The sequence below is a fragment of the Rhinatrema bivittatum genome, chromosome 3 (genome assembly GCF_901001135.1).
Source record: "Rhinatrema bivittatum chromosome 3, aRhiBiv1.1, whole genome shotgun sequence".
Classification (NCBI taxonomy): domain Eukaryota; kingdom Metazoa; phylum Chordata; class Amphibia; order Gymnophiona; family Rhinatrematidae; genus Rhinatrema; species Rhinatrema bivittatum.
This window is the reverse complement of record NC_042617.1, coordinates 565915921-565934066: the sequence shown is the minus strand read 5'-3', so window position 1 is coordinate 565934066 and position 18146 is coordinate 565915921. Positions and strand designations below refer to the sequence as shown.

Below are 18146 nucleotides of genomic sequence, written 5' to 3'. Positions count from 1 at the left end.
AGGATGTCAGCACTTGTGGAAACAAAAGATTGAGATTAAGCCGTTCTCAGTTTTGTGATGTACAGAAATGTTAAAGTCGGGGAGGCTCACAATCTGCATTAGGCGTTAAACACGGGAGACTGGAAATAGCTCTTTGTCATTCAGTACTGAGACCAGAGTAACATAGCACGGCAGGATAATCACATCTTTACTAGTTTTTGCAAAACCAGCTTGAAAATTGCATTGGGATATGCTGAATGGATGCAAGAGTCAAAAGCCAAGTCCTGTGTAGATGAGGTTTAAGATAATTTGAGTAAGACAGGTTACTAGCTGAATGTAATCTGGTTTGAATATAAATGATTTAAAAAAAAAAAAAAATGTGAAGAGGAAGCCGTGGAGTATATCTTCCCCTAGGACAAGCAGACTGTTAGTCCTCACATGTGGGTGACATCATCTGATGGAGCCCGGCTTGGAAAACTTTTGTCAAAGTTTCTAGAAACTTTGGCCAGCAGACCCAGCCTGCCACTAACCGCGCATCCATGCGAGGTCCCCCTTCAGTTTCTTCTTTTGCCTTGTGGTTTGTGGAGCTCCACTTTTTTGGAGTTTTTGTTCTAATCCTCATCAGGTCCCCCTTCGCGGTCGGTGCCCTCCCACTACAGTACCTTTTCGATTCTTACTCGTTCTTGCGGTCAATTCCCAACTCCCCACCTCCTAGTGCCCATCAGCCATAAGACTGCATGCCGGGTCTTTTTCATGTCTTTGACCGGTTTTCGTCTGTGTCTCCGGCGCCCGCAGACTATGTCCATCATGGACCCGCATGAGGTTTGCATCCTCTGCCTGAGGGCCTCCCATGATGTCCGTGGATGTCTTCTATGCGACCAGATGTCACCAAAGGGGTGTCGTGCGTGCCTCAACAAAACGGATAAACTTTTCGGGACCCCAAAATCCTCTACTCCTGCAGCAGTTGCTTCAACATCTAAGGATCTCAGGGAGCGGATTCTCTCTGTAACTCTCATGGTCCCTTTCATCTACAGCCCCAAGGATGGATGAGAGGAGGGTGGTCTCTCCCTTCTCCTAGACCTCAGGGTCATTGACCTCTTCTGCACCAGAGAAAGATCGGGCTGAGCATAGGAAGCGATCCCGGAAGCACCGACACTGGTCACCTTCCCGACACGGTTCTGGTTCCAGAGCAGCATTGGCGACTATCGGAGGCTCCATCCTCCGGTGCCCTCGGTAGCCCTCGGTGTTCCCCACAGATACCGGTGCTGAGCGCCATGCCACCTTGGGGACCTTAGGATGAGCCGGCGATGCCTCGTCCCCCTCCATCAGTCCTGACCATGCAGGACTTCCAGGAGGATTTGGACCGCAGGGTGCAGTTAGCGGTGCTCAAAGCATGGCAGGGCGTTGAGATACCAGTGCCACTTGCCCCCCTGCTGGAGCGTCTGGACATCCTTCTCGGCGTCCTTCCGATGCAACTGGTGCCCAAGTGGCTCACAATGCCTTCCACTGGAACGATCCTGATTCCTGGGTCCTCCGAGAAGAAGCCTCTGGTTCTGCGAGCCACTGCCGGGCCCTTATAGCTTACCTCAGCCGCTGACCCCCTCAATGGTGGGGGATCCATCAGTGCTATCTGTGCCCCTCACCCTCTGCGTTCTGGCCCAGTGAGGAAGAGAGTCCCTATGACCCTTGGGGTGATGACTCCACAGACTCATCCTCCGAGCCTTCGCCCCCAGTCACCGCCGGAGGACCTGTCGTTTCTGAGGTTTGTTAGGCCATCCCCTTTCAGCTCCTTCGGAGGAGGATGCGCGCCACAAGAGGCTGGAGGTTCTCCAGTTCATTGACACTCCTAAGGAGATTGTGGCAGTGCCGATCCATGATATTTTTTAAAAACTCCTCTGCATGTGGGAGTACTCCATTTCTGTTTACCCAATAAACAGAAAGGCCAATGCCACTTACTTGGTGCAGCAGGCCCTGGGGTTTGAAAGGAGGCAGCTCCCCCACCAGTAGGTGGTAGTAGAGTCTGCCCTTAAGAAGGCCAGGCGTTCCCACAGCCATGCCACCGCTCCTCCAGGATATGAGCATAGGGAGCTTGATGTCATAGGGAGAAAGATCTTCCAAGGTGCCATGCTGGTTGCCCGCATTTTGGCTTACTAACTTTACTTGACTAAATATAACTGCAATTTCTGGAAACGAGTCCAAGATTTTGCAGAGGGTCTCCCCCAGCAGCAGCAGGAAGCACTTGCCGCCATTGCCTCTCTGGGCCTGGAAGCAGGGAAACATAAGGTGTGCTCCACCTACGATATTTTTGAAACTGCAGCCTGCTTAGCCACCATAGGTATTGGCGCCAGATGGATGGCATGGCTCAGGGCCTCAGAGGTCCAGGATAGGCTCGCCGATCTCCCCTGTACAAGCAAGAACCTGTTCAGGGACAAGGTCCGGGATGTGATGGCACAGCTGAAGGACCATCATGATGCTCTCCAGCAGGTGTGTCTGCCAGCCCTCAGAAGGGCTATCCTTGGCCATGAAGTCCTTCAGGCCAGGCTCTCGTAAGCCTCCGGCTGCTCAGACATGCATGCTCTGGCCCAGTTCTAGGGGTCACCCCTGCCAGCAGCAGGACCCCAGCCTGTCCCCCCAGCAAACCCCGGCCATGGGCTTTTGAATGGCGGTGAGGGCGCAAAAGTCAGTTGGCAGTTCCCCTGGCACCCGATCCACCAGTTGGTGACAGGCTTCTCAGCTTCTCCTGGCACTGGGAGGAGTCTGACCACTGGGTTCTTTCTGTCGTACACCAGGAGTACCATCTGCACTTCAGCCGGCTCCCGGAGACTTCTTCCCCCCATGTACATCATGGGGTTTATCTGCCCACTTGGTTGTTCTTCAACAAGAACTCTCCACCCTTCTTACAGTGGGCGCAGTGGAACCGGTCCCTTGCAAGCAGCAGGGGCACGGGTTCTATTCGACGTATTTCCTCATCCCAAAAAGGAATGGCAGCCTATGCCCCATGCTGGACCTTAGGGCATTGAACAAGTTTCTCATAAGAGAAAATTTCAAGATGGTCTCCCTGGCCATGCTGATCCCCCTCCTCCAAAGAAGGGACTGGCTTTGCTCCCTCGACTTGAAGGAGGCATACACACACGTTGCGATTGTCCCTGACCACAGGAAGTATCTCCCCTTCATCATGGGGAATGCATATTTTCAGTACATAGTGCTGCCCTTTGGGCTGGCATCAGCCCTCCGCATTTTCACCAAATGCTTGGTGGTGGCGGCAGCCTACCTCAGGCGATGCTCGATCCACATGTTCCCATATCTGGATGACTGGCTGGTCAGGAGCGACTCCCGCTCTGGGGCCTTGCAAGCTCTGATCCTGAAGGTTCAGACCCTGCAGACTTTGGGATTCATGATCAACTTTCCCCAAGTCGCGCCTCTGCCCGTCCCTACAGCTGGCCTTCATAGGCGCCAGGTTGGACGCAGCCCAAGCGAAGGCTTTCTTGCCCAAGGATTGGGTGATTGCCCTCTCGGCGCTGGCCACCCTCATCCGCAACAGTGGGAGCGTCTTTGCCTCCTCTGTCCATTAACGCCCTTAGCCCGCCTCTGCATGCGAACCCCTCAGTGGGCCTTGTGGTCTCAGAAGCAGCAAGCGTCCCAGGATCTGGAGACTCTGGTCCAGTTTTGGACCCTCTCAAGTTATCCTTGGCCTGGTGGGAAGCCCTCCCCAATCTAGAACACGTCCATTCCTTCCAGTCCACCCTGCCCCAGGTGACCCTCACCACTGATGCGTCTTCTCAGGGGTGGGGAGCCCACATGGATGGTCTGCACACTCAAGGCCTATGGACCACCGCTGAAGCATGCTGCCAGATAAACCTTCTGGAGCTTCGGGCGATTTGGTACATCCTGTGGCCATTTCGGGATCAGCTGTCAACCAAGGAGGTCCTGATTAGGATGGATACCCAAGTTTGATGTGGTATATCAACAAGCAGGGCAGCACAGGCTCCTTCCTCCTCTGCCAGGAGGCAGTGCAGGTTTGGAACTGGGCCCTCTCCCAAGGGATGTATCTACGGGCGACGTACCTGCCTGGTCACCTCAACACGCTGGCAACCGCCTCAGCCGGTCCTTCCAGCCACGCAAGTGGTCTCTCAACCCGGTGGTAGTGGCAGACTTATTCCGCCACTGGGGTGCACCAGATGTGGACCGGTTTGCCTCCCCTCTTTAATCACAAGGCCGATGCAGTATGGTGCACTCGGCGGACCGCACAGTTAGCCCCCGTTTGGCCGCGTGTTTGATGCCAAACGCCGGGTAATAGCGCGTGGAAAACATGAGCCAACCCCCCCCGAAACTAATAGCGCCCGCAACATGCAAATGCATGTTGATGAGCCTATTAGTTAGTCCCTCACAATACAGAAAGTAAAATGGCAGGAGTTTATTTCGGCCCGTACTGGGAAAGTGTGCAGAAAAAACTGCTTTTCTGTACACTCTCTGACTTAATATCATAGCGATATTAAGTCGGAGGCCCCAAAAATAAAAAGTCTGTCTGCGGGTGGGAAAACAGATGTTCAATTTTGCCAGCGTCCGTTTTCTGAACCCGAGGCTGTCAGCGGGTTCGACAACTGACGCCGGTAAAATTAAGCGTTGGCTGTCAAACCCGCTGACAGCCGCCACTTCTGCCAATAAGGAGGCGCTAGGGACGTGCTAGTGTACCTAGCGCCTCCTTATTAGCGCGGGCCCTCATTTGCATAGCGAATCGCCTGCCTAGGAGAGTGGCCTGGGTGCGCGTCGGGAGAGCTGGCTCTTGCCTCGGAGCGCTGGCGCTCCGCGCACTTTACTGCATTGGCCCGAAAGTGAGCAAGTTCTGCTCCCTAGTAGCGGGGAATGGCCATCTGGCCCGTGATGCCTTCTCCCTTCACTAGGGGCAAGGCCTCCTGTATGCATACCCACCTCTCCCACTCCTCTCAAAGACCCTGTCAAAACTTCAGGAGGGGGGGGGGGGGCGGGTGATCATGATCCTTGTGGCACCCTTCTGCCCTCGGCAGTTTTGGTTTTCGCTCCTACAGGACCTGTCTGTGCGCGCGTGCGCCCATTTCATTGAGGATGGCACCCGATCTCATAACAGAACCAAGGCACCCTGTGCCACCCGACTCTCTGGGTGCTAGCCTTCACAGCTTGGATGTTGAGGGCCTGATCCTCCAGCCATTGCAGCTCTTGGACTGGGTTTGTAGGGTCCTGATCAATTCTCAGAAACCTTCGACTAGAAAGTCCTACACCTCCAAGTGGAAACATTTTTTCCATCTAGTGCAGAGGGCATGGGTTGGCCCCCTTCTCCTGCCCTCTTCCTTGGCTGCTGGACTAACTGTGGCATCTGTCTGAGTCTGGGCTAGAGACCAGTTCCATCAGAGTACACCTCAGCGTTGTCAGCGCGTACCACGCAGGTGGTGCTGGCACACCTGTTTCGGTCCAGCCCCTGGCAGGCCAGTTCATGCAGGAGCTCTTTCAATTGAAACCCCATCTTCGGTTTCCGGCAGCATCCTGGCACCTCAGTGTGATTTTGGCAAGGCTGATGCGGCCTCCTTTTGAGTCCCTGCAGTCCTGTGGTCTGAAGTTCCTCACCTGGAAAGTCATATTCCTGGTGGTGATCTCTTCCGCTCGCAGAGTCAGTGAGCTTCAGGCCCTGGTTATGTACGCACCATACATGAAGTTCTTCCACGACCGTGTGGTCCTGCATACGCATCCAAAATTCTTGCCCAAAGTGGTGACTGATTTCCATATCAACCAGTTCATCGTTCTACCCACCTTCTTCCCAAGGCCACATTCCTACTCAGGGGAACATGCTCTCCATACCCTGGACGGAAAATGGGTACTGACCTTTTACCTAGATCGCGCAGTGAGCCACAGGCAGTCCACCCAGCTTTGTCTTTTGACCCCAACAGGCTGGGGGCGGCGGTGGATAAACAAACCCTATCGAACTGGCTGGCAGGTTGCACTTCCATCTGCTATGCGCAGGCAGGCCTCCAACTGGCCGGCAGAGTGAAGGCTCACTTTGTGCGGGCCATGGCAGTGTCTGTGGTCGATATGCAAACGGTCCCTGATGCTGAAATTTGCCGGGCTGCGACATGGAGGTCTCGCCACACATTCGCAGTTCACTACTGCCTGGACAGGGATAGCAGTCAGGACGGTGCCTTTGGCCAATCCGTCCGCGCAACCTGTTCCCGACCTGAACCCAACTTTCTCTACTCAAGTTCCTAGTGGGACCAGACTGCCTCCTGTTTTTCCCACAGCGCCACAGTTGTGGTGTTCCCGTTGGCACCGTGTTTGGCCGCTGTTGGTCCCTCTGCTGGAATGGGGCAGGCTGGAGCTCTGTACTCACCCACATGTGAGGGAGGACCTACCATCCTGCTTGTCCAAGGAGAAACAGGTAAGCAAGTGCACTTTCTCCTTGGACAAGCAGGATGGTAGTCCTCAGCAATCCCACCTGCCTCCCCACGATATAGGGTTCACTTTCCGTTTTTTACTCATCAGCACTGCTAGGTTAGGAGACTGAAGAGGGGACCTCGCGTGGATAGTAGCAAGCTGGGCCTGCTCAGTCTGCTGGCCAAAGTTTCTAGACATTTTGACACAGGTTTTCCGTGCCGGGTTGCATTGGATGTCGTCACCCACATGTGATGACTAACATGCGGCTGTCCTAGAACACCTGTTACAGGTAAGCAACTGCGCTATCTTAGTGGGTGGGGGACAGATGGGGGTGTTTGCAGAGCACTGATGAACAAAAGGGTTCAAACAAAAAGCAATGAGCAACTACTTGAAAAGGTAATAAAGCTGGAGCCAGGTTCTAGCAAACAATCCATTGCTTGTATGCTAATGGTTGTTGGAGACACATGAAGGCAGGATGATAAGTGACTGGGAACACATTTTCATGCAATAGGAAAAACCAGTCAGCTTGTAAAGGCCAAGGCAAAACAACATTTTCTAAACAGCTTTTTGGGGAGATCAATCCATTCTGATTAGCCACTTTGAGATTACAATTACATTCTGCTTTCAGCCGAATGCAGGCAGGCAATCAAGTTGTGCTGATGGTTAAATCATTATTCAGGCAAGGAATTGGAATACATTCTGAGAATAACGTTAAAAAGTAAAAGATTAGGCAGTGCTAGAGTTCATGAGTTTGCAATTGGGGAGTAAACTTTACTGAATGGAGCCTTTCGCCCATGGGTAAGGAGACCTTTCAAGATAGTGGACAACAGTATACTTTATACAATATTTCTGCTTATCTATTGGTATTAAGTAAATGTACAACTGTAGGTGCCAAGGGAGAGATGGAGACGACATGTGCGTGCGCATACATATTATAGTATGTATTTAATGCACACATTCCTCCTCAGTTACCTTAATCAGCCTGCAAGCGTGTACTCAGCCTGTTTATATTTATTTATTTATACTCAGTCTTTTGGCTCTCCCCAGCAGATTACACATTCCCGTACTGTAGGCAGAGGATGATGCAATAACCTTGGCCATTAAGAGTCTCTAAACAATTTTAATGCACAGGTTAACTTTTTTTTTTTTTTTTAACTCCCACTGCAGTAAGCTAATGCTATGTTAATGCATCAGAGGTTAAAATGTGCGGTCAGCACAGGCTGACCACACATTTGAACTTGAGAGGGGAGGGGCTGAATGAGAGAGGAAAAAAAAAAAAAGTCAAGTGCCTTCATTTCTCTTCGTATTTTTCTTCTTTTCTTTCCTTTATGTCTTGGGTTCCCTTATTACTGTAGACTAGTTCATGGTTGGGTTAGAATGATTGATTACCTTTAGATTATTGTATTGATTGTGATTTTCTTTTTCATTTATTGAAAATGGAAATGATGGAACAATCTAATAAAATACAAATAAAACAGAGGCACCAAAGTCGGTGGAAGAGACGTAGCTGGCAGTGACCCAGCATCAGTAGAATCACCGATCTAACCAGCAGAGGGGACAAAGGTTTTTTAACAATTGTTTACACAGGGGTATGTTCGAGTGACCTATAGGGCAAATATATTAAATACATTTACCTAGCAATAGCAGGGGAGATCTGGTTCTTTGGATTATTTAAGGTTAGTAAAGCAATGCTGGAAAGCAGGAACGCACTCATGGGCCAGTGCTAATATATTATATTAGCTTTTAAAATAAAGTTTTACAATAAAATACACAATTAAAATACAATAAGATACAGAACTTCAGGATAAGTACAATGATAAAATGTGTACATAAACAGGTGAAAATTGTAAAAAACAAAAAAGTTCAAGCCTAAAATAGATTGCAGTAATGGTAACATACAAAATTAAAAAAAAAATCCCATTAACAGAAGCTCGATGGAACTACATTCAGTTCATCAGAAAAATTAGATAAGGCTTGTTTACAAATCAAGTGTTTGTTGAAAGATGCATAAAGGGGGGAGGGGCAAAGTGGTGCTATTCAAGAAATAGGATAAAATTAATACCTCATTACGGTAAGGATTCATGATAAAATAATGGAATGGTAGCGGCCTAGGGAGAAGAGGCAGTCTGTGTTCCCTCAAATGTCTGAGGGAACTTTTCTTTTTGTGCACCTTGTTGTAAGCAAAGTTTGAATGTGTGCACTATGTGCTAGTATAATGCAAATAATATTGAGATTTCTTGTGTGCGGGATTCACAACCTGTGTGTGCACGCACACAGCTAAGATGGAAGTGGAGGAAGCTCATAACGAGCATCTTGGGGGGAAAAGGATGGTCTAAAAGCCATGCTCCGGCAGTAGCAGCTGATGATGCGTATTTGGGAGAAGAGCAGGTAGAGGCATAGCTGTGATGATCCAAAAACAGAAAGAAAAGAGGATGCAAAGTACTAGTAGGTCAGCGATGGGACAGGGTATTATGCCCAGTTTAGGCTCGTGGGAGGGTTCATTCTCTAAACGTAAGGCTCGAACAGGGCTTTCGCGGCCCTGGTTGCAGAGGGTGATGTCAAGCTGCTAGCGGGCGAGAACCCCAAAGGATATGGGACGCATTCTTTTAGGATTGAGTCCGCCTCCCTGGCCAGTTGGGTAGGGCGCACAGGCAGATGCGGCAGATTGGATGCTGGAAAGAAGACAGATTCAAAAGCTACGCGAGGGGGTGCGATGTACTGGCAATGCTTCATCTTATAATATCTTAATGTGGCAGAGCAAAGGTCAGCTTGTGAACATTGGCTAAAAATGGTGAATTGTAGATCATGCCCCGTATCCATCGAGCAAGGTAAAGAGAATTGACAGGATCGGGTGGCAAAGCACTGGGCACACCTCAAGCAAGGTGATCATAAAATGAATAGGAGAGTGGTATGAAATGGGACCAGATGATTCCCAGGCACCTAGGGCGCACCTCAAGCCTGGTTTCATCATCATACATTTTGGAGGGGGGGGGGGGGGGTAACTATGTATCACAAAATGGAATCAGCTTGGAAATAGCAATACAAAGCAGCAATGGCAGGATAAACATCCTCTGGTCCCGTATCTTCTCTACATTAGTAGGGTAAGGAGCAAAAAAATATATATAGAAAAGGGCAGACAGAAGCGAACAAAGAAATGGGCAACTGTCTGAGGGAGCTGGGTGGGACACAAATACAGAGATAACCCAAGGTGAAGGTTTATTTAGAGGGGATGGCATCCACCTGACATAGGTTTACACATTTTCAAATGGCAAATTATTTTATTTATATGCTGCTTTTTGGTACTTCAAAGCAGATTACATTTGGGTACGCTAAGTATTTCCCTTTTAAGAAGCAGAGAGAAATGTTTGTTTAAAATTTTCAGAAGAGCATAACTTCCACTACAAGGAGCAAACCAAACTCCTTGTGCTAGGTGATGGGATAACACCATGAGTCAGTTCTGTGTCGCTGGGATCTGTTTGGATACTGAAAGGATAGTGTAGCCTTCCTTTTTTGGAGCTTCCTTCTAGGGGGCAAAATTCAATCTGCTTCCTCTGGTTTATTTGGCCACCAGAATGGATGGTCCCAAATCTTTGAATGCTTTGTTGGCCAACTATGCTCCTATGTGCTCACTGGGGCAGATTTTATAAAACCACGCACACACAAGTACGCCGGATTTCAATAGATATGCGCGTATCTGTTAAAATCCGGGGTCGCCGCACGCAAGGCTGCCCAAAATCGGCAGCTTGCGCGCGCCGAGCCACACAGCCTGCTGCCGTTCCCTCTGAGGCCACTCCGAAATCGGAGCGGCCTCGGAGGGAACTTTCCTTCCACCCCTCTGCACCTTCCCCCTCTTAACCCACTCCCTCAGCCCTATCTAAACACCCCCCCCATCTTTGTTGCAAAAGTTACTCCTACCTGGCTGCCGGCGCGCCATGTTCCGGTCCGGGGCTGGTCCGGAGGCCACGGCCCCACCCCCAATGACACGCCGGCCGGCCAACACGCCCCCCCCCCCCCAAGAAAGCCCCGGGACCTACGTGCATCCTGGTGCTTTGCGCACGCCGGCAGCCTATACAACATAGGCTCGGCGCGCACAGGGGGGTTTGGGGTAGGTTTTCAGGGGTTACGCATGTAACCCTTTGAAAATCTATCCCACTTTGTTCTGCAGGGCAGTTTCTGCTGGCAGTCCCCCTCTTTCGAAAAAGTGCCAAGAGTAAGACACGTTCAAATGCTCATTTTCTGTTGTTGGTGCCAGATTGTGAAAGGAACTACCACAATCAATTAGGGAAGAGCTAGAAAAAAAACCTTCCTGTTTCATGATGTCTGGCTACATGCAGTGACTTAAGACAAAAACAGTGGTTTGAATGCAGGAACTTCTTGTGATAGCTCACTCTTTAGTTATTTTTCTTTTGAAACCTAGCCTGTCACTTTTCTAAGTACAAGGTTAAAGAATGTACCCCAGAAAGTACAGCAAACAATCCTGTAATGCACATTCTGGCCTGAGTTTGCTGGTTATGAGAATTTTCTTTTTTTTGCAGGTTCAGCTACTTGGACATAGAGAGCCACTGAAATGGGTTTCACTAGGTAAACAGGGAATTATAGTGTCTTTGCCTCATTTGAATGGTGCTCAGTTGCCGTGCTTATGGGCCTGGACACTGACGTTCTCCGATGTTGGATAAGGCAGGTGAGCTCGGTGACTGAAGCTTGTAGCCTAAATGCCACTGAAGTCTCAGGCCATCAAAACATCTTTTCATCACGCTCAAAGAAGGGAATAAACTTTTTTTTTTTTTTTTTATATTTGATGAAGCTTTTATAAAAATGATATCAATAAGACTGTTTTCTTACTTCTGAATAATATGTAACCAACCAGTAAATTATATTTCATTGTTGCCATTTCCAGCCTCCTTGGATATTTTTTTTTGCTTTTATCTAGAGTTTACAAAAAGACAGTGAAGCTCAGGGAAATATTTGAAATGGTGATAGGTCATCTGGAACGCTAGCATAGTTGCTCCAGTCTATTTTATATTATTATTTTGTTGTACTTCAAAATAAAGATAAGCTTGCTGTGTCACAACATTCAGGCTTTTTGTAATCATCAAATGTCAGTTTGGCCTTTCCAGTTCAGAAGTCTCTCAGTTTAGGGTGATGTGGCTACCAAAAAGATTTTAATTAGATCCATACTGTGGTGGCTGTTAAAACCAAACATGCATCACTGTGGGTGGAGCTACTACAGGCTGGCTTCAGTTATGTTAAACTATTAGATCAACTAGGTGGACCCACCGTGCTGTATATATGAAAAGTGAACTGGATGGCATGTAGTTAGCAGCCCAATTATAACTTCTGTCCTGGCATCCCCCCAAGAGCATTTGTTTTTGTAGAAAATGGGGCTGCTGGAGATTAAGGGCAACAGTTTAAGAGGACTATATTATGAAACCAGATGGATAATTGTAATATTTGAACATGTCACTTTATCACCTATCCTGTATAACAATGTGCTGCATAAAACGGTGTGGTCCTCTAAACTTTTATGCTGTCAAAATAAAGTAAAAAAATAAGCTATTTCGTTAATGTTTTATTGTAATGATTATACTTGATTGACATTCAGTAAAAGTACATGCTGTGCAAATAAACTTGGAAAATACAGCAACTCTCCTGCTTTTCCCCCCTGAGTGTTCCCCAATCTTTTCAGGCCCAGGACACACCTACAACAAAAATGCTGTGTGGCACACTCACCACCGTGCAGAGATGGAGAGGGAAGACCCATACCTGGACTTGTCATAATTGTGCAGCATTCCAGTGACCCTTGCAATTAAGATGTATCTGTTATAGCTTGAGCTATGAGGGACACGCTGAAGAGGATGTGGTTATCTCTATGTATTTACATACATTTAGAAAGACAGTCATGTATAGATACAGCATGCTGATAAGTGCTGCTGGCTTTGTTCCTCCATTTATTACCCAAAAATAACCCCCTCAGCTGGGGCTCCCTTATCTCTTCTGCTCTGTACTTCCCTTGCAGCTGTCCTAAGATAGGTTCATCACGTACCTGCCCCAGCTCATCACACTGCAGATGGGTCCTGTTATTTTCACTGGCTGGACTTCTGCTTCTTTACTGTTCCTCCTCACCTATGAGCTCTTCCTTACTGTGAACAGACCTCCCCCCTCTCCCACCCTCCAGCTCCCTTTACTGGCAGCAGAAATCCATAGGATGGGGGCAGCTGATGGGATGGGAGAGCTTCTCCACACATTTAGAATGAGCCACATCCAGTACTCCCTGCCTAAGACAGAGACTCACACAAGGTGGTCTGCACACTGCCCTTTAATTCCCACATTCCGAGGCTCATGCCGTAGTTAGGAAGGTACAGCACATGTGACTCAGAAAAGTGCCTAGGAATTTAAGTCACTTCTGGTCTTCCCTATTGGTGCAAGATACTGAGAGCTGGAGCTCAGGCCGTGGTGACTTTTCTCTGACACACCTGATCAGGTCAGACTGCAGACTGGGTGGTAGTCAAAACCCACGGTGGGTGTTTGTTTTCACTCCACCCTTCCCTTTTTCTAATCCTTTTACGGGTGTCCCTGGTCTCATTCCTCCGTTTCTGGCTAGATAGCAGGCTACAGCAGTTGGATAACAGACTCCATCTCCCCTTACATTCCACACACTTAGGCCCCTGTTTCCTCAGTACACTCCCACCTCTACCTTCCTTCTTATTACTCTAAGTCTAGCATTCTAGGCCAGTTTACCCATCCCATAGCCTCCAAATCACACCTAAACACACTATTTCTATGAAACCTTATACTATGAGATGAGGTGGAGAAGTGGACACAAGTTTGCATACATATAAAGTGTGTGCAGTAAGATGTAATTGAGTTTAGTGTCAGAGAGAGGATGTAAACAAAGTAGCAAGATTAAAAAGGTTTACATTGTGCAGCACACAAAGTTGTCGAAGGCATTCTTGGCACCAATCACCCATTTTTCAAAATACATCCATCTCCCTTTTTCAAACTGAAGTTAGACACTTAAAGAGAAATTGGTTTTTAATCTGCTAATTTCCATGCCTGTACTACCACAGATCAGTCCAGACAAGTGGGTTTATGCATTCCTAGCAGCAGATGGAGGTAGAAAACAAAATCTTGAGGCACTGCTACATAACCGAGTGTGCCACCTGCAATCCCCTCAGTATTGATAGGTACCCAAGCCATGAGTTGACAAGAACAAAACATTCCCTTACAAATAGGACGAACGAAAACCGCAGCGTTAGAAATCCTGAAAAAAAAAATGCTAACAACAAACCCTTAGCAACTGCTGAGCTCGAAAGGACCAATATGTTCTATTGAAAGAACTCTTTGGAAAGCATTCCAGCAAAGACTTGGACAGTCTTTCAGAAGGACGAACGTCAGGACTGATCTGTGGTATTACAGGAACGGAAATTAGTAGGTAAGAACCAATTTCCCTTCCCTGCACATACAGCCCACTTGTCTGAACTGATCTGGGTATCAAAGCACCCCTATACTGGGCAGGAACCTGAAAGACCCGCTCAGTACACTCTCACCAAAGTAGGCCACCTCTGGCACGTGCATGTCCAAACGGTACTGCTTAGCAAAACTGTGAAGTGAGGACCAAACTGCGGCCTTACATATCTCCTGAGGAGAGACCAACTGGCATTCGGCCCACAATGCTGCCTGCACACACGTAGAATGAACTTTAAGACCCGCTGGCCGAGGAAATAGTTTGTGTCAACCAGCGGGCTAAGGAAGCTTTAGATGCTTTCTCTCCCTTCTTAGTTCCACCAAACACCACAAATAGATCTGCAAGAGGGGGCACCGTACATCCAAGAAATGGAGATCTCTACCCATAGAGGAATCTCGGGACCATCCGGAAACCCCGGTAACTCCACATGATTCACATGAAAAGCAGAGACCACCTTAGGAAGGAATGAAGGCACTGTCCATAAAGAAACCTTATCAAAGGAGATCCGCAGGAAAAGATCGCGGCAAGAAAGGGTTTGTAATTCGGAAATCCACTTGACCGAGCAAATGGCAACCAAAGAGACAGTCTTCAAGGTAAGAACCTTTAAAGATGCTAGACTCAAAGGGGGCCTCACAGAAGACTCACAAAAGATTGAGATTCCAGTTAGGACATACCTTCCAGACCAGAGGCTTCAAATGTTTTACCCCTTTCAGGAAATGGACGACGTCGGGATGAGAGGCCAACGGCCTGCCCTGAACCTTAGCCTTAAGACAACAGAGGGCCAACACTTGAACTTCTCAGCGAACTATAAGCCAAACCCTTTGACAAGCCCTGCTGCAGAAAGGACAAAATACACGGAAGAGAGGACACCAGCGATCTACCTGTTGAACACACCAGGTCTCAAACACTTTCCAAACTCAGACATACGCCATGGAGGTCACTGGATGCCTGGCCTGAAGAAGGGTAGTAATGACCGACTCAGAATAGCCCTTCAGTCACAACCACCGCCTCTCAAAAGCCAAGCTGTTAGACAAAAGTGAACCTTCCGATCCGAAAAGATGGGGCCTTGTCGCAATAACCCCTGCAGATGAGCTAGTCAAATGGGCCCATCCACTGCCAGATGAACCAAATCTGTGAACCACAGATGCCACGGGCACTCAGGAGCCACCAGAACCACAGAGCTGGGATGGGTCTCTAGGTGCCGTAGCACACGCCCTATGAGGGGCCACGGAGGGGGAAGACAAATAAGGATCCCTCTCGGCCACGGGCACACCAGAGTGTCGAGGCCCACTGAACCAACGTCCCGTCTGCAACTGAAGAACTGAGCCCCTTTGCATTGAGCCCCGTCGCCATGATGTCCAGTTGAGGGACCCACCACTGGGCACAAATGATATTCCAGGCTTCCAAGGACAGCTCCAACCTCCTGGATCCAGTTGCTGACAGCTGAGGAAATCCGCTTGCACATTGTCTACTCCAGAGACATGGGAAATTGCAATCCCTTCTAGGAGTTGGTCTGCTCACGCAAACTCCAACTGAGCTTCCCGAGCCACTGCTTGACTTCTGGTGCTGCCTTGACAGTTGATGTATGCTACCGTCATTGCATTGTCCGAGAAAACCCAAACCATGTGACCTTGGCACCAGCGGCAGAAGTTCTTCCAAGGCTCTGCGCATGGCCCTTGTCTCCAATTGGTTGATGGACCAGGACTTCTCTGGTGACCAAAGTCCCTGAGCAGAACGACCCAGGCACACCGCTCCCCAGCCCTTGAGACTGGCATCCGTGGTCACCACCACCCAATCTTGGATTTCAAAACTCATTCCATTCTCCAAATGGGGCCGGGATAGCCACCACAACAGGCTGGCTCTGGCTTCCTTCCCTAGCAGCAGCGGAAGATGGTATTGCTCTGACATTGGATCCCAGCAGGACAACAGGAATCTCTGCAGTGGATGCATATGGGCAAAGGCTCATGAGACTAGCTCCAATGTCGAGGCCATGGAGTCTAGGACCTGTATGTAATCCCAGACCTTCGGAACATGGAGATCTAATAGCCGCTCGACCTACTAATGTAACGTGGCCAACCTGTCTGCCATCAGGAACACCCAGCCTGACCGGGGATCAAATCAGGCCCCCAGGTACAGTCCAGGGATTGAGATGGTGTCAGCTGACTTCGCCAGGTTGATTACCCAACCTAGAGAGCGTAATGTATGGAGAACACTGTCATTGCTCAAACACACTCCTCCTGTGTCTTGCCCCGGATGAGCCAATCATCGAGGTATGGGTGCACCAGCACTCCTCCCTTCCTTCAGGCTGCCACTACCACTACCATCACCTTGGTGAAGGTCCACGGAGCCATGGCAAGTCCAAATGAAAGAGCCTGGAACTGGAAATGCTACCCCAGCACCTTGAACTGCAGAAATTTCTGATGACCCTGCTGTATGGGGATGAACAAATAGGCCTCGGTAAGAGCCAATGACGCCAGAAATTCCCCCTTGCAGATTGCCGTAATCACTGGGTATACATGCAGAAACGTGGTACATTCAAGCTCCTGTTCACCTTCTGGAGATCCAAGATGGGATGGAAGGTGCCCTCCTTCTTTGGAGCCACGAAGTAGACCAAGTACCGTCCTTGACCTTACTCATTCTTTGGCACTGGGAGAATAGCCTCCAGGCTTAACAATCTCTGCAGGGTTCCTTCCAAGGCCTCCCCACTTGCTGTGGGAAATACAGCGTAACTCCAGAAAGGTGTCTGAGTGGTCGAGAAAACGAAGGCATAGCCGTCCCTGATCAGATGTAATCTTCACCCACTCCTCGTAAAAAAAAAAAAGGGACAAGTGGCCTCCGACTGCTACTGGAGAGTAGCGAATGGGCCGGTTCTCATTGGGTTAGCTTACTGGCTCCGGCCCCCTGGCCGAAGCCACCCCTGGAGGGTTGTCCAGCGGGTCGAAAGGATTGTTGGTGGCTGGCCAGCTGCTTCCTGAGGAAGCTGCTCCTCTTCCAGAGCGAAAATGCCCCGACTCCCAAAAATGAGTGTGACCAGAGAAAGACCTCTTAACATTTTTCCTGTCTTCTGGCAATTTATTGCCCTTAGTCTCTCCCAAGGACTTCATAAGTTGATCCAGATCCTCCCCAAAGAGAAGCTTCCCTTTAAATGGAAAAGTGACATAACTGGGACTTGGCCCACATGTCCGCTGACTAGTTGCGCAGCCACAAAAGGTGCCTTGCTGCCACCACCAAAACCATACTGCGAGCCGCCGTATGCACCAAATCATACAAAGCATCCGCCACCCCCCGCCTCCAGATGGGCCGCCTGAATAGGAGAGAGTACTCCCGAAGCTTCTGGCTTTTGAGGCTTCTGAATCCAACATAGGCAGGCACGCTGCATCATAGTAGCGCAAACCGCAGCACGGAGACCTCTAACATCCGTTTGAGTTGAATCGCCAGCTTGCAATCCTGCGCATCCTTCAGAGCAGCCGCCCCTGCCATTGGAATCATGGTTGTCTTGATAACCGCCGAGACCGCTGCATCCACCTTAGGAGTCTTAAGGCGGTCCAAATGCTCCTCCAATAGGGAGTAGAGCTTCGTCATTGCCCTCCCCACATTCAAGCCTGCCTCTGGCATATCCCACTCCCAACTAATCAGCTTTTGAATCTTTTTTGGAATAGGGAACGTGCTTGGTAGACCTCTGAGACCATCCAGGACCGGATTAACTCCTTCGCTATCTGACTCTTCCTGAGCCAGCTTCACTCCCAATGCCTCCAAATCCTGGGGAATAAGAGGTCTCAGTTCCTCCCTCTTAAATAGGCAGATCACCCGGGATCGTCTCAGTCAACCCTGGCACCTTCAAGGATAGTCTGATCGTCTTTACTGGCATCCGAACCGGGGGCAAGATCCCTGTCTGGCTCATCCGGGTCCACGACCGGAGAGGAGTCTTTCTCCCCCTGCGGATCTTCAGAGTCCATCCCGTCCCTGTCCACATCTGGATGTCCAGGATGAGGCCCCTGAATCATCGGAGAGACCCCAGAGGAGTGACGAGACCTCTTGGAGGAACCCAAGCCTGTCTCCCTGAGTCTACGCTTGGCAGCCTTCTTAGCCAAGAAGGCCTCACAAAGCAGGATGACAAATTTGGGCGAAAACCCCTCCAGGGCCCAGAGGCACACCCTCAATCACTGGAAGTCGAGCTAGAGCCTACATCATCCCCCTGCTCGATACCCTGGGACCACGGGGGGGGGGGGGGGAGAAGGGCCATCAGCAGAAGCCCTATTTGTTGGAATGTTGCGGCCCTCAGCCCCTGAGGACAGAGAAGCTT

At 49.5% G+C, this 18146-nt stretch overlaps 1 protein-coding gene across 1 annotated transcript in view; it reads left to right on the top strand.

Annotated features, from left to right (window-relative positions):
• FUCA2 (alpha-L-fucosidase 2) overlaps positions 1-11934 on the top strand; it is a 62574-nt gene extending 50640 nt beyond the window's left edge. Inside the window, exon 7 of the mRNA XM_029596518.1 lies at positions 10914-11934. Within this exon, the coding sequence (XP_029452378.1) occupies positions 10914-11054 (141 nt within the window). The 3' untranslated portion in view covers positions 11055-11934. The remainder of the gene's footprint in view (positions 1-10913) is intronic.
• The last annotated feature ends 6212 nt before the right edge of the window (positions 11935-18146 follow it).